Raw genomic sequence first — 17,171 nt, forward strand, 5'->3', positions numbered from 1 at the left:
GATAAGGATGTCCACAGGGGCTCTGGCTTGGTTGCGTGGGAAAGAGAACGTAATAAGACATTTGACGACACACAAATTGAATACGCACTGGACATTACCTATTCTAACTCATTTTGTTCTTCTCTTCAGGAATCCTACTTTAAAATGGTCTCGAGATGGTATCTCCCTCCCCAAAAATTGAATCTCATATCCTCCTCTAATTCGCCAATGTGTTGGAGATGATGTCAAGAAGTTGGGAGTTTTTCACATATATTTTATTTCTGTCCAAAATTGAAAAATTTGTGGAGAGACAGCCAGTTACTGTTATCTCAAATTACCGAATTGTCAATAAAACTAGAAGTAGAACTCATATTATTATTAATAGGCCTAGAGAAAAGAAATTTCAGCATCTGTCTGTCATATTGTCTTAACCACTAAACTTTTATTAGCTTCAAGATGGCGAAAATAAACTATTCCTACATTAGCGGACGTCATAGATAGGAGTCAACCCATAGTGTCTTCGAATTTAACCTAGCTGTTAGAGAGAATAATATGGGGAGATACTCTAGACGATGGAGCCCATGGACAACTGCTTTCAGGCCAGAACTCCATACACCTGAATCTGCTTAATATACATCTCCTTGTAAAGGAAAAAGCTTACACATTTATAACACACAAGATCTCACTATATAAATAATGTATTGGTTACTAGCGCATCTCACCTCTGGTTAGTTGTTAGTTGTAGTCGTCTATTATCCTTTAAATAAGATTTGTTATGCAATCTAAGACGAATGTTTTGACTTAAGTAATCAATTAATTTATACTATCTTATTGAAAATTGTAATAATATGCTTATTGAGATTGTAGAGATTAATCTGTTCTCCCTCCCTCCTTCCAGTCCCACAGCTAACCTTATTCACTCCTTCCTTGTCCTTCCCGCCACTAATATCTTGAATAAAGGCGATCTTCAAGCTTTCTTTCCTTCTTCCCCTCCTTTCCCCCTCTATCCTAAGTAAGATGATTGTTTTTCATGTAAAAATTTCAATAAAGCTCTTTGGAAACAAATACGACAACTTTTGCAAAGACGGAGGCGGACTGACTACGACCCAGCTCAGGGCTCTAGGTCACATCTGAAACACATAATCGGCAAAATGGACGTAATATGTGAACATTGCTCACACGCCAAAAGCCAGTTTGCCACCTTAATACCGTATTTTTCGTTTTATAAGATGCTCTGGATTATAAGACGCACCTCAAATTTAAAGATAAAAAAAAAAGGTAAAAAAAAAATGGTCCGTCTTATGGTGTTGTCTTACCGGAGAGGGTCGGCAGCGGTGGTGGAGTGGAGCCACAGGCAGCAGGGGTGGTGCTGGTGGGGTCTGTCCTGGCAGCGATGGGGTCTGTCCTGGCAGTGGTGGAATCTGTCCTGGAAGTGGCAGTGGCTGTGTGAAGCAGGCCTGTGTGGCAGGTGTCCCAGATGCTCTGTCATCGGTCCTGGCTTAAAAGAAATGACGCCCTGAGCGGCGTGTGTGCAGATGGAGCTCTCAGCCAAGAGCGCCATCTGCACATGTGCTGACTCCGGGCGCCATCATTTGAACTCAGAGCATCTGGGATACCTGCCGCATCGACCTGCTCCATACAGCCACTGCAGCTTGCCTGCCCACACGGACAGGCAGCCTGTCGCCTGCCCACATGGAGAGGCAGCCTGCTGTGTGCCCGCACGGAGAGGCAGCCTGCCCGCACGAAGAGTCAGCCTGCCGCCTGCTCGTATGGAGAAGCAGCCTGCTGCCTGCCCGCATGGAGAGGCAGCCTGCTGCCTGCCTGCACGGAGAGGCAGCCTGCCCGCACGGAGAGTCAGCCTGCCGCCTGCCCGCATGGATAGGCAGCCTGCCCGCATGGAGAGGCAGCCTGCCCGCATGGAGAGGCAGCCTGCCCGCATGGAGAGGCAGCCTGCCGCCTGCCCGCACGGAGAGGCAGCCTGCCCGCATGGAGAGACAGCCAGCCGCCCGCACAGCCAGCCGCTCGCACCAATTCTCCACCCGGTAAGCATAATTCAGATTTTAAGACGCACCTCTCATTTTCCTCCCAAATTTTTCTGAGGAAAAGTGTGTTTTATAATCCAAAAAATACGGTATTTAACAAAAAGTTGTTCAGAAGTCGTGGTTGTTCGCCTCAGTGTATGAACAATTTTTAAAACTAAACAACTGATAACATCAAAATAACAAAGAAGAGGAGTTGAAAAAATTTTTTTTTTTTATCACTGAAGATGTCAACTTCATTGTGAATTTCAATATGTAATTGTAGCAAGCGTAACCAACAATTCAACATATCATTTCAAAGTACAGTATATGGCTCTGTGGCGAATACGGTATATAGTCACATTTTTTTTATTACAGTACGCTATAACATTGATGAGGTCAGTAATAACAGTGGGTCAGTCAGTGACAGTCATACGCCGCACTGTCGGGCCACTCACCCGTTCTGTGCTGCTGTGGCGAATGCCCCACTCCACTGCTTTCCACGAAGGAGCTTTTATTAAAGGAGGCTTCAGATACAAGCTGGAGGGTGATGTCCTGGTAACAGGTCCCTGGTAGCCAGTGATTGAACACTGTCCTGCCCTTGAAGAAATCTGTGAATTATACAAATGGTTAATGCAAAGTAAAGATTTTGTCACACAAAGTTTTACACAAAACTCGTCGACTGTCATGGCGGCAAAAGACGCTGTTCATATTGCAGATTCTGACACCGATGGTTTCTCTGGTGTTTCTGAGCTACACAGGTAAGTCTAAAAACTTACCATGTATGGGAAGCTGAGACCCAGGCTATATATGTATAATGTGGACTGGCCCTTACACGGTAAGTTTATTAACTGCAAGAGAGGACACACGTTATCTACGGAGCCCAACGTAAGAGAATACCGCAACGAGGTGTTGGGGCTCTGTTGCATTGATCAATTCAATAGCTAAATTTCTCCTTATTCTTAAAGTTCATGGCAGTAATGCAGATTCCATTGTCATATTTTCATTCTTATATAAAGCTATTGTATTTTTCATGTCAGTGTTCATACAGCAGTTTCTGCTTTACATTTATTCCCCTTGCACTGTCACTGGTGTGCAGCCCTTCTCTTTATATAGTATGGCTTGCAGACCAGTCACCATTCTGGTCACTCTTCTCTGAACTTGCTCCAGTTTGTTGATGTCTTTTTTAAAATGTGGTGCCCAGAACTGGATCCAATATTCCAGATGAGGTCTGACCACAGAGGAGTAAAGGGGGATAATGACTTCACGTGATCTAGACTGTGTGCTTCTGTTACTACATCCTAGAATGATGTTTGCCTTTTTTGCTGCTGCGTCACCCTGCTGACTCCTGTGCAGTCTGTGATCTATTAGTATACCTAATTCTTTTTCACACATGCTGCTGGATAGCTCTATTCCCCCCATGCTGTATATGTCACACATGCTGTTGGATAGCGCTATTCCTCCCATGCTGTATATGTCACACATGCTGCTGGATAGCTCTATTCCTCCCATACTGTATATGCTCTTTTCATTATTCTTGCCAAGATGTGTGACTTTGCATTTCTCCCTGTTATAAATGATTCTATTAGTTGCTGCCCATTGTTCCAGCTTGTTTAGATCTTGTTGAATCCTCTCTGTTCTCTAGTATTAGCTATTCCTACTAGCTTTGTGTCATCAGCAAATTTAATCAGTTAACCCTTAATTCCTTCATCTAAATCAGAGGTGGGGAAGCTCCCGTGGGGCGTATGCGGCCCGTGACGACTTTTTATGCGGCCCCTGGGCACATTCACGGGGACTGCAGTGCTCTGGCGGCATTTATGACCACTCTTTGACTCCAATCACTAAGCCAGTTACGAATCCATCTAACAGTTGCCTTGTACATTCCACACTTGGTCAATTTTTCTATAAGGATTGTATGAGATACTTTGTCAAATGCTTTGCTGAAGTCAAGATATACTATATCTACTGCATTTCCCTGATCCACCCAGTCAGTGATTTTGTCATAGAAGGAAATTAAGTTAGTCTGACATGACTTATTAGTTATAAACCCATGCTGGCTCTCGTTAATCACTTCATTATCATCCAGGTACTTGCATAAATGTTATTTAATAATTTGCTCAAAGATCTTTCCTGGTATGGAAGTCAGGCTCACAGGCCTATAGTGCCCTGGGTCCGTCCACCTTCTTCCCCTTTTTGAAGATAGGGACAACATTTGCTCTTCTCCAGTCTTCTGGAACTTCTCCTGTTCTCCAAGAATTTTCAAAAATTATGAAGAGTAGTTCTAATATTTCCTCTGCTATCTCCTTCAGTACTCTCGGATAATTCATCTGGACCTGGGGACTTGAATTAATTTATGCTAGCTAAGTATTCCCTCACTATCTCTTTGTTTATAGATGATCTCTTTGTTTAAGAGATAAGATGGTGGACAGTTCAGTGCCATAAATAAGAAGGTAAGCTCCACAATGAGGAATAGGAAAAGAAAAAACCTGAGGATAAAACTAAAAATAATCAAAAATGAAATAGTTCTTCATACAGGAAAATAATGTTTGTTAGTGAAAGATAAAAATATATGTAAAGAGTCAAATGCATCTTGTATGAAATGTCACAGCCAAAGTCAAGGATGTAATATTCAACTTGTGTCCATCTATGGTTCTTACTGTAATTATGCTGAGCTGATGTAACTATTCATATTGTTGGTTCCCAATACATGTTACTGGTTTCCATAGTAAATATATGTGGTCATCATGGGAATACAGTTTTAACCTAACAACTCTTTCTTTGACCTTTAAAGGCCACGTCTCACTAAGCAACATCGCTAGCAACATCGCTGCTGAGGCACGACGTTTGTGACGCAACAGCGATGTTGCTAGTGATGTTGCTGTGTGTGACATCCAGAAACAACCTGGCCCCTGCTGTGAGGTCGCTGGTTGTTGCTGAATGTCCTGGACCATTTTTTAGTTGTTGCTCTCCCGCTGTGAAGCGCACATCGCTGTGTGTGACAGCGAGAGAGCAACAACTGAATGTGCAGGGAGTCGGCTTTTGCGGACGCTGGTAAGCAATGTAAATATCGGGTAACCAAGAAGCCCTTCCCTTGGTTACCCGATATTTACCTTCGTTACCAGCGTCCGCCGCTCTCACGCTGTCAGTGCCGGCTACCTGCTGCCTGCACACGTAGCAGAGTACACATCGGGTAATTAACCCAATGTGTACTGTGGCTAGGTGTGCAGGGAGCCAGCGCTAAGCGGTGTGCGCTGGTAACCAAGGTAAATATGAGGTTGGTTACCCGATATTTACCTTAGTTACCAAGTGCAGCATGCTTCCACGTGTAGCGACGCTCCAGCGATCCCTGCCAGGTCAGGTTGCTGGTGGGATCGCTGGAGTGTCGCTTAGTGTGACATCTCACCAGCGACCTCCTAGCAACTTACCGGCGATCCCTATCAGGTTGTATCGTTGTTGGGATCGCTGGTAAGTTGTTTAGTGTGACTGGGCCTTAAGGCTATTTGAGTGTCGTAGCTGGCAATAAAGCCATTAACCTCACATGTTAAGTGATTTCAAAGCAGATGGTTTTCAGGCAAGAAATTCAAGATACCCATCCGTACCCTACACTGAGCTGTCTCTCAAAACCCATTGTAAACTTATGCTACAATGTAGTCTTTGTATGAAAAAATCATAAAAATCAGATTCGCTGCTTAAAATCAGAATACCACGCCCTGATGATAAAAACACCAATCTCACAGATATATGGCGCAACTCATTCCCAATTGAATATACCCATTTCTCACACAATTCAAGGTGAAGAACTGATTACTTCATGATCTCACAAGAATTGATGGGTCAAAGACAGAAGATGTTATCTCAGATCATGCCCCGGTTTTATTGTCCTTGGTAGACATCTTCCCTCAGGGCACAGATATCTGGTGGAAATTTCCTTCTTTCTTGGCCCAAAAGGAAGATGTACACAGGTTGATGAAGGTGGTGGATGGTATTCAGGATTGATAATTCAACTCATGAGGAGCAGTTCTCTACTGGGACACAGCAAAGGCAGTACGAGAGGGAGGGTCATGTGAAAAAGCTAGAAATTAATACCATGAGGGAAGATAATAGTGCAAGCGAGGATAAAAAGAGTTTCTGTAAAAGCCAAACACTGTTAATAAAAAGAATTGGATGTCGGCAAAAGCAAAATTTGATATGGTTGGAAAGATTAGAAAAACTGAGGGGACAGTAGAAAAAATATCTGGGAGATATTCGCCACAAACGGGACACCCCAATATCTCGTCATGTGAGGGAATTCCATGGAGGAGATAATAATAATAATAATAATAATAATCTTTATTTCTATAGCGCCAGCATATTGAAATAAAGATTATTATTATTATTATTATTATTATTATTATTATCTCCTCCATGGAATTCCCTCACATGACGAGATATTGGGGTGTCCCATTTGTGGCGAATATCTCCCAGATGAGAGAGTTCTTAAATTTGAGGTTCTAGAAGTGATTCAACAAAAGGAGAGAGGTGGTAATTGGGACAATAAGATACTTAGGAAAGAAACGGAATGGATTTTCCGTATGGACTCCGTAAAACCGAAAGGTTTAAACAAAATTTTAATGTATGGTTGCTTCCTGGATTAAATTGTTGGTGATAGAATTTGTTGGTCATTGAGGGTCCTGTCTGGCTTTTAGGAGGGATTTTGTCCTCTACCTGGCTCTTTTGAGGTTGGGGGTCCAGTTATTAGAATGAAGCTAAGGATTGCCAAATCTAAAGATGATTTGTGCACATTGGTTGAGCCTGCTTTGATAAATGGCAGGTTCTATCTGTTTTTGAATTATGCTAATGGTTGCCATTTTTCTTTAAGGGGCTAATCAATAGTTAATTTAGTAAAGGTGGGGAATATCCTTGTGTAAATAATGTACATTTTAGATATTAAACTAAAGAATATGGCCGTGGATTGGATATTGTAAAATATGAGGATTATGTTTTCTGATATGCTCCATTAGATCTACATCTCCCATTAACGTATATTCTCAGTATCCATACACCTGAGTCAATTTGAAGGGTACTTAATTGAGTAAAGGGTACTTGATTGAGTTGCCCCCTGTTGTCCGTTGTGGCCTGGTAGCTTGGAACTATCCGGGCCCCGCTCCCCACTGTGGCTAAGTGAAGGAGCCTGCTCTCAGGAGCTCACGCTTGGGATTTCAGTTGGCCGCTTGCTAGGAAAGCCCTATCCCCCTCATTGCTCTAGTGCATGGCGGCCCGCCATGACCTTTTATGTGGCCCCCGGGCAGATTCCCGCGGGAGGCAGTGCTCGTGCTGTCACCGTGGTCTTGCTGCCGCCGGCCCTTTAAATCCACACATTGCTGTTTGTGCTGCAATGTGTTCTCCCGTCGGCCAGTGCTTACTTTGTGGGCGGGTCCACAGCAGCCTCACAGCTTCCAGCGTTGTGTGCACGCCCCCTGCCCTCCGGAGATCAGTGCCCGCCTTCTCCTTCTGATGCAGTGTGTCCGGCTCCTGCACTCCGGTGATGTGAATGCAATGCTGCTGTGAGTCCAGCGCCGACCCTCTGCTGCTATGTGCCCTGCCCACTGCTTTGTGCCTAAACCCCAGTTCTGTTAACCCTCTCCCCCAGAGTTGCATGAAACTCTCAGCACAGTGTGCCCCCCAATGTCCTGTGTGCACCCCTCCCCCATTCCTGTGTGCAGCCCCCCAATGTCCTGTGTGCACCCCTCCCCCAGTCCTGTGTGCAGCCCCCCAATGTCCTGTGTGCAGCCTCCCAATGTCCTGTGTGCACCCCTCCCCCAGTCCTGTGTGCACCCCCCCACACAATCCTGTGTGCAGCCCCCCCAGTCCTGTATGCTGCCCATCACCCAGTCCTGTGTGCAGCCCCCCAATGTCCTGTGTGCACCCCCCACACAATCATGTGTGCAGCCCCCCCAGTCCTATGTGCTGCCCATCACCCAGTCCTGGGTGCAGCCCCCCCCCAGTCCTATGTGCTGCTCATCACCCAGTCCTGTGTGCACCCCCACACAATCCTGTGTGCAGCCCCCCAGTCCTGTGTGCAGCCCAGCCCCCAGTCCTGTGTGCAGCCCAGCCCCCAGTCCTGTGTGCAGAGCAACCTCCGTGAGGTGCCTGTGCCCCCAGCCCCGCGTGAGGTGCCTGTGCCCCCAGCCCCGCGTGAGGTGCCTGTGCCCCCAGCCCCGCGTGTGGTGCCTGTGTCCCCAGCCCCGCGTGTGGTGCCTGTGCCCCCAGCCCCGCGTGTGGTGCCTGTGCCCCCAGCCCCGCGTGTGGTGCCTGTGCCCCCAGCCCCTCTTGTGATGTGCATGCCCCCAGTTAATTAATTGTTTCACCCAATATAGCAGGGTCATTTAAACATTGATAATTTTGTGCGGTCCCCGAAGGTTGGTAGAAATTTCCAAATGGCCCCCAACAGAAAAAAGGTTCCCTGCTCTAGTGCCTCCAATCTCTGAGCTGGTGGGAACAGTCCATAAAGGCCCCGTCTTCCGCAGGTTAATTGCCGGGTTGCCTGAAGCTTCTCCCCGACCTTTGGTCCGTGTACCCAGTCGTGCCTTCGGTCCCATACTGGTAATAGGACCAGGCTGCTGACCGTTCTCCTTGATGGGTCCCAGGCACCTAGCCTCAATCCCCTGCGACTAGGGGTCCGACTTCTCTAGGTCCAGACCACCATCTGCGACCTAGTTTACTTCTCCCCTGGGAGCTCCAACTCCCAGCTTTCTCAGAGCTCCTCACAGCTCGAGGGCTACCACTCGACTGACTTGACACCTCTCACCTCCCTGTCTGACCCCTAGGTGGGCGGCCCTATTCCAGCTTAAGCAGCCCACTGGTGTGCCTGACAGGTGTGGTGCAAAGTGTATCTAGGATTTGTGAATGCTGATGGAGGCAGCACCGCAGGATAGAGACCCAGAACCATGGGGGGGTTGAATACTGCACGGAGAAGGCATTTTGTGCAGTACCCTGTGACGACCTGAATAGTCCAGGGGCGTCACACATGCGCAGTATCCGTGACTGTTGAGATGTGGGCACTAGTTTGAATTACTTGTTTGTTCCCACTGTTTGTTCTTCTTTTCTGTCTGCGCAGTTCGGCGCGTGCGCAACGGATCTGGCTATTGTGATATGGTGGTTAACGTAAATTGCTTAGTGCTCATGCGTACCTGCGCTATATGCGCAGTTTGACGCATGCACAGTAACTCTGGTTATCTAAGTTCAGGGATTTGCGTTGTTCCTCTAGTTATTCACGTAGATTGCATAGCTTAACGCATGCGCAATACTACCGGATACTGGGGTCTGGGAGTCTGGAAATTAAGCAGTGTGTACTTAATACCGCCCATAATCTGGAACTTGTTGTGCGGCTTTTTTTGAATCTCCTGACCTGTGGGAGCATGGCGTATAGCTGGTCCACTATGTGGGAAGGGTGTTGAGCCCACGGAATATTGCCTTATCGGCCTCCATCACTTTTAAGAGTATATCTGAAGTGCTCAGGGTGAGTAACTTTGGGATTTGCATTTACCGATGGGGGATGTCTTGGTACCTATTATGGAGGAACATATAGGATGTTATCATGACATGTGGGGAGATATATTTACTGGTGGGGATCCTTTGAGACCATTATATGGGACTCCAATAAGGGAATGTGTTTGATTAATATCTATTATCCTGGCCATTTTGTAATATGAGGGGGGAGGTTCCCTATAATTTGCCCCTAACTATAAATGATATTGGCGTGTGATCTATCTACTTGGGCTTTTGCCTATCTATTATTCCATGCCTATGGTCGTTGAAGTCCAGGATTGAGGAAAAATTGGATCTCTGTACTAGTGAATATAAATAATGTATACAGAGAGGTTCCATGTTTCTTTTTTAGATTCTTAATGAACTATTGAAATTTGGCATGCTCATGGATCCTATTGCTAAAAAATCCTCCTGATGAACCCCTTGTTTTGAATAGATAAAAGGGGGGAAACGCGTCGAGGTGAAGGTCATTTTGGATGTTTAATGCTGCCCACCATGCACAATATACAGTATGTCTGGTCAGAATAAGGGAAATGGAAGTTGGATATACTGAAATACTAAAATCCTAATCCTACTAATCTAATCCCATGAAGATCGGTGGAGTTCCTCCTTTAATTATAGGAGTTCTAAGTGGATGTGTAATGTGTATGTGATCCATCTATCAAGAGTTTGGACATTACTAACATCTATCTCACTGGACGTATATAATATTGTAATAATCTATACCAGGTGTATGTATTATATCTCTGACCTGTTGGGAATTTTCTAAAAGAATTCATCATATATATAATGGAGGGGCTATTTCTAATGTTTGGACTATATTAGTCTCCATTATGTTGATAATGCCATCTGAATAATGATTTATGGATACTAATAAGTATTAATATAATTTGGAAAAAGTGGCCCTCAAGTTATTTATTATCTTAATTGTATCTGAGGTGTCATCAATTGGGCTGATATTGTGGCCATCTATAGAGGCAAACAAAATTTCTTTGCCTTTTTCGATGGCCTTCAATAAGTATATAATTGTTTATTGAGGTCATTTATATCAGTTACTCTTACTAACCCAACTATTTCTGATCTGCATTTCTTTCCTTCCTCCTTTCCATCTATGCCATCTTATTATATGATCTTATACAATTATTGATGGTTAAATCATGAACTAGATGTGATTTGGGGTTGGTGGGAGTGGGAAACACCATTGCTCCTGGATTTGGATGTCTAATTATATGTCTGATGTTTATATCATTGATGATATTTATATCATTGCCTAATTATAATACTCATTGATGTTGTATGTTTGTCTATGGGTGAATTTTAGCAATAATTAATAAAAGTTATTTTAATAATTTTTGGGGTATATTTGAATAGAAAAGGACAGTAGAAAGAAGCGGAGTATTTTAAGCTTGGAAACAAAAAAATTGGCCCTATTAGCACATATGGCGAAACAGAGAAAACCTTGGTGTTTTATTGGTTCTTTAAAAGATGTGGATGGTTGTACCCAAAACAATCCCAAGATGCTATTCTACAACAATATTATATGAAATGATCAAGGCCCGATAGATGAAAGGGAAGGACGGAGGGTCAATAGCACTTTGAATTTTCCTGTTCTGGAGGAACGTGATAGAGAAGCTTGAACGCACCAATAACAACAGAAGAGGAACTGCAAGTCATAGAAAATCTGATGGTCTAACGGAAGAAATCTATAGGATTTTACAGGAGGACATCACACCTACATTGGCCAAAGTATTAATTATACATTGCAAAATAGAATCAGGGAACACGGCTTATATTAAAGTGTTATACAAAAATGGGAAAGATGGAAATGACCGTTCCTCATATCGACAGATATCCCCAATTAACCAAGATGTCAGACTTCTATCTAAAATAGTGGCCGATCGGTTTACACATCTACTTCCCGCACTTATAGGAACGCCTCAAGTAGGTTTTATCATAAATAGAGCAGCAATTTCCAATAGTAGAACGGTTCTAGCAGCACAGGATGCCATTAAACGGGGAGGAATGGAGAAAGGAAGTCCAGCATTGTCGCCTTAGATGCCGGAAAGGTTTCGGATAACGTAAATTGGAAATCGCTTGATCTAGTGCTAGACAAATTTGGGATAACAGGGGTATTCAGGAATGATTTAACAGCTATCTATACCAACCTGTTGACTAGGATATATACACGTCGGGTTACTTATCAGATCCTATACTATTAACAAAAGGCACTAGACAAGGTGTCCACTATCCACACAGGGAGAAAAGGAATGGTGGCACTCACCCTTTGTAGAAATCTTCTTTTATCTCATCAAAAATTAAAATAACAAACAGGGGGGGGATATCGGATACGTCTAAGACACAGAGCACGCCAAGACGACGGCGACCGTATCGCGCACCTAGGCGCTTCGTCAGGTCCTGACACAAGGGAAGAATGCCCCTTCACTTCCTTTTCAGGTGAGTGAATGCTAATGTCATCAAGAGTAAAAAATGAAATAGGTAAAATACAAATACAAAGTACAAATATAAAGAAGCTGAAAGATACAGAGTACATATTATATATTGAGGCAGAAAATTACATTAGCTCTTCTCTAAATCAGCTGCATTGTTACATAAAACCTGACAACTCAGTGTTCTCGTTAAATCCTAGCGCCCCTTGTGCCTAAGTACATAATCCACCTGGCTTCTCTTCTCAGCAGGATTTTATGGGGGTCTCCACATTGTGAGGGATAAATGAGCTCCTCAATTGTCTGCTTTCCAGATTATTACATCATCCCACTTTCTCAAGTTTAATAGCCACAATTTCATCATTAGTAAGGTTATTTGGGAGTTCAGGGTGAACAATCGCCTCAATATCTCTGATCACTTGCTCTTGAAATACAATGAAGGATGAATGGACACCTGTACTGAGACATTCCTGGTAAAAATCTGCTGCCATCTACCAGGAAGCTGAAGATGAAACGAGGGCGGACATTACAGCAAGACGAAGATCCCAAACACATGGCCAAGGAAACTCTCAATTGTATTCATAGAAAGAAAATAAACCTGCTAGAATGACAGAACCTTCAGCAAGACGTAGCTTATAGCTGAAGAATTGATGGGCCCAGACATAACAATGCAACAAATGAAAAGCGTGCCCGGGGCAGGAGTTCCAAAGTGTCAGGCAACGACGAGCCTAGTCCGGCCATATTGTTACCATCTCGTTGAAAGATGACTCTAAAGGACTGTGATGTCAAGTTGAGCTGGGTGGTGGTGTATTGTTCAGGCCTATGTGGAAGGAAAAGAACTTGTGAGGTGGAGCATACTGAAGGAATATGTCTGGAGTTATTCTGTAATGTCCCTGAAACGTCCAAGAAAAAATGCGTCGGCTATTTGTGTGTATATAGTTGCCATCAGTCTTCTGTTTAATAAAGACTACCTTTTTAGCAGAGTGGTGGTTTCCTTCCGTGAAGTGGTTAACATCTGGTCCTGGCCAGCCAGAGCTATTCGACCATACGGCTTGCAAGAGCGTACCACCCGTACTACACAAGTTCACACACTGAGCCAGAACCACATCTGTCATGTAGTGTGCTGGGGTGTTACCGAGGTGTTGCCAGGGTGTTACCAAGGTGTTGCCGGGTTGTTGAAAATCCACAGCTCGTCCATGACTACCATCCCGCGCCACTTTACATGTTATTCACACCACTATAAGATCTGACGTGTACAATATTGATTTACTCATGGCCTGTACAGATTGTATAGATTGTGCCCTTGTTGCCTTCCTCCAAGGGCTGATGATCACACCAGGGGGTGGGCCAGGCGGTTGGTCCCGCCCACCGAGGAGTTCACAGTCCTAGAGGCGGGAAAACCAGGCAGATGAGTTGTGGAGTTTGAAGTGGAAGGAGGAAAGTAGTAAGAGAGCAGCCTGAAGTTGGTCCGGGTGTGTGACCCGGACAGATCAGCAAGGTTGGCAGACGGTGGTGACCGTCTGCAGGAGTGGCCTATACGAGTTACCGTAAGGACCGTGGATGGGCGGTGGCCCGGCGGTACCGGACCGGTACACAAAGAGAAGCCAGCACCATCTGGCAGGGGCTTTTCGGACCCCGGCAAGGCTAGGAGTCGCTGTGAATTTGCCGATTTGTTAGTGAAGGGGACCTCCTGGGTTTCCAAACAGTCAAGTCCCGACAGAAGGCAACAGTCCAACCAACAGAGGGAGACACCGCCACCGCCAAGGCAACCGTTTCTCAGGGCCAGTGCCTGCGGGCAAAGAGGGGCTCCTCCAGCCCATATCCAAGCTGGGGAGCGGGTTACCGGTGGGAACCCATCGGAACCATCAACCGTACTTAGGTGCAGGGAAAGGCAGTCACCATCAACCTGCCGGGAGAAACAACACCGCAGCCGTCTGTGGGACCCGTCCATCCAGCCGAGTGTTTTACCGAGAACTGTGTCTTCATCCTTGGGCTGAGTGAGTACCACCGTGCCGTGCGGCACAGCGCTGCCCATGCGACCCTGCACCTCGCCAGGCCCCGTAACCCGCCTGCCATCCATCCCTACCCCATCACCGGGCCCCGGGACAACCAACCCCCTACCCACGGAGGGGAGAACTAACAACAAAGCTGCTCCCTGTCACCGCTCCCGGGATCCCCGTCCAGAGCAGCGGTGGTGTCACCATTATCACCACAGCCGTGGGTGGCGTCACGGACAATAAATCCCCACAATCAATCCAAACCCCCTTTTCACTCACGGGCGAGGAGCGCCGCTCGAGTCCCCGGGATCCGGCCCACCGCTCGAGCCACCACCGAGCAGCAGCACCAGCGGCCGGACCCGAGCAGTGGGAGAGCGCAGCGTCCCCTCCTCCGCCCGCGACATTGTCGTAATTGTATCTTTCACAATTCTATTTTTCTTTTTCCCCAGTATTGTCAGACGAAGGTTTGGAAATGTGAAACATGGCTAATCTTTCTTATTTTGGATTACTAAACAAAGATATGTTTTATTTTACATATTGGAACATCAAGTCACTCCCAATAAAATCGAAACAGACCCTCCGACCACCGGGGCACCATCCATGTATCAGATTATGGAATGGGTTCTGCTATTTACTTGCCATAACTATTTTACTTGTTATAGGGTATTTGCTTTTCACTTGGGTGTTGCTGTTTAATAGCTTGTGTGAACATGTGTGACGCCCTGGCCTATCAGGTCATCACAGGATATTGTGAAATCTGCCCATCTGCACAGTATCCATTTCCTCCTTGGTTACGGGTCCCTGACCTTTGGTGTTGCTAAGAACAAGCTAATCAAAACCCTAGGAACACTCTGCACCACACCCACCAGACAAACCAGTGGACAGCCTGAAGGGAATAGGGTCGCCCACTTGGGGGGTTGGTTGAAGGGGAGGTCAGGAGTGTTAGGAGACAGTTAGTTGAGTGGTGACTCTCAAGTGGAGAGGTCAGGAGCTGAGCTACTCATTTACTAGGTAGCAGATGTTGGTCTGGGCCTGGTAGGAGCAGGACCCCAGTCGCAGGGGATCGTGACAAGGGGCACGGACTGTCGAGAAGGACAGCCGGCAGCCTTGTGCCATCACCGGGCATGGCCCATGGCATGACGGGGTACGTGGACCCCAGGCCAGGAAGTAGCTTCAGGCATCCTGGTAATTCACCCAACAAGGACGGAGCCTTCAAGATCCGTTCTCCACCCGCTCCAAAATCGGGGTACTAGCGCAACAAGGGGGATAGGACTTTCCCACTGCCTAGTCTAGAAAATCCCAAGCGTGAACCCTGAGAGCAAGCTCACTCCGTTAGCCATACGGGTGAGCGGGACCCGTTTAGTTTCAAGCTGAAAGAGACCAACTACAGAAAGAGGTGCCAAGGTCAAGGTCACAGGCTAACAAGCAACCCAACGGGCACGAGATCCAGGCGTGCTCCCTCCCTGCTGCAGTGGCATCAAAAACTTTGGTTTACCACGGTTGTTAGCATATTGGACTGAGTGAGTACACAAATAACCCTTACCGGCCCGACGGCACGTCCCCGACACCATCACCGTGTCCCGGGGCATCCCCCCTACCCGTGGAGGGGCTAAACACCTGGCTGCCCACACCATCGCCACCGGGTACTCCCAGCCGCAGAGTTGGTACTTTGCCCTTACCACACACCACGGGTGGCGTCACGAACCTTTCACATCGTCCCCTTTACATACACCCCCTTTATTTGAGTGGCCACACGACCCCCGGGTCCGGACGTCCCTCGAGCCACCACGGATCCAGATTCGAGCAGCCCGGCTACTGACACAGGGGCGGCACACATGCTCCTACAATTTGACAGTATACAGTTAATTTCGTTTGGTTTTCTTTGCGTTTCTTTTTCTGTAGTAATGCAAACAATGGTGTAGCGTCCCATTATTTCAGCTGGACATTACTTTCTATAGCTTCCCATTGCTGGGTGTCCATATTGGCCCCTGGTTCTGCTCAGTCCTTATGTCATATTTACTTCTCTGGATATATGGTAAGGTTTTCAGTATTAGATGCTAGGACCGTCCCGATACGGGTCACCTTGATGTGATGGGGTGGCTTTCACAGTTTTTTATCATAATAATGTGTCTGCTGAGCTGTGTATTAATGATATCCTGTGTGATACTGTCTGCTGAGCCGTGTATCTAATCCTCTCCTGTGTGATACTGTCTGCTGAGCCATGTATCCAGTCCTCTCCTGTGTGATACTTCCTGCTAAGCTGTGTATCTAATCCTATCCTGTGTGATATTGTCTCCTGAGCTGGGTATCTAATCCTATTCTGTGTGATACTGCCTGCTGTCCTTGGAGACACTTTAGACATTTGTGGTCACAAACAAAATGGCTCCACACCGTGTTCCTAAATTTCATTCTCTCTTAGGGTACTTTCACACTTGCGTTGTTTTCCTTCCGTTACAATCCGCCCTTTTGGAAAACAGCGGGATCCGTTAACGGATTCCGCTGTTTCCTATAGACTTGTATGGGTGACAGATTGTACCAAAAGGACCTGCGTTGCTTCCGCTGGGCGACGCTCTGTTGCTTCCGCCCAGCGGGAGGAACGCAGCATGTAACGTTGTTTTGAGCAGCGGAATCCTCTGGATTTCACTGTGCATGCTCTTTTTTTTTTAAATCACAAACTTTATTTTGGCTCGCGGTGGCCGAACGTTCAGCTGAGCGCCCGGCCGCCGGCAAGTGACAGCGCTCAGCTGAGCGACCGGCTACCGGCATGCCCGGGCGCCGGCAAGTGACAGCGCTCAGCTGAGCGCCCGGCCGCCGGCATGCCCGGCCGCCCGCATGCCCGGCCGCTGGCAAGTGACAGCACTCAGCTGAGCACCCGCCCGCCGGCATGCCCGGGCGCCGGCAAGTGACAGCGCTCAGCTGATCACCCGGCGGTCGGCTGCAGGGAGCGATCAGCTGATCACCCGGCGGCCGGCTGCAGGGAGCGATCAGCTGATCACCCGGCGGCCGGCTGCAGGGAGCGATCAGCTGATCACCCGGCGGCCGGCTGAAGGGAGCGATCAGCTGATCACCCGGCGGCCGGCTGCAGGGAGCGATCAGCTGATCACCCGGCGGCCGGCTACTGGGAGCGATCAGCTGATCGTTCACAATAGTATGCCGCCGGTGAAACTTAAAAAAAAAAAAATCAAAACGGATTCCGTTGTTTTGCA

At 46.8% G+C, this 17,171-nt stretch overlaps 1 protein-coding gene across 2 annotated transcripts in view; it reads right to left on the bottom strand.

Moving 5' to 3' along the window:
* PTPRO (protein tyrosine phosphatase receptor type O) overlaps positions 1-17,171 on the bottom strand; it is a 468,010-nt gene that overhangs the window by 381,974 nt on the left and 68,865 nt on the right. For both annotated transcript variants that reach the window (XM_075343481.1, XM_075343482.1), the window contains exon 4: positions 2,456-2,608. In XM_075343481.1, the coding sequence (XP_075199596.1) occupies positions 2,456-2,608 (153 nt within the window). The remainder of the gene's footprint in view (positions 1-2,455; positions 2,609-17,171) is intronic.

The sequence above is a fragment of the Anomaloglossus baeobatrachus genome, chromosome 4 (genome assembly GCF_048569485.1).
Source record: "Anomaloglossus baeobatrachus isolate aAnoBae1 chromosome 4, aAnoBae1.hap1, whole genome shotgun sequence".
In the NCBI taxonomy this organism is placed as follows: Eukaryota; Metazoa; Chordata; class Amphibia; order Anura; family Aromobatidae; genus Anomaloglossus; species Anomaloglossus baeobatrachus.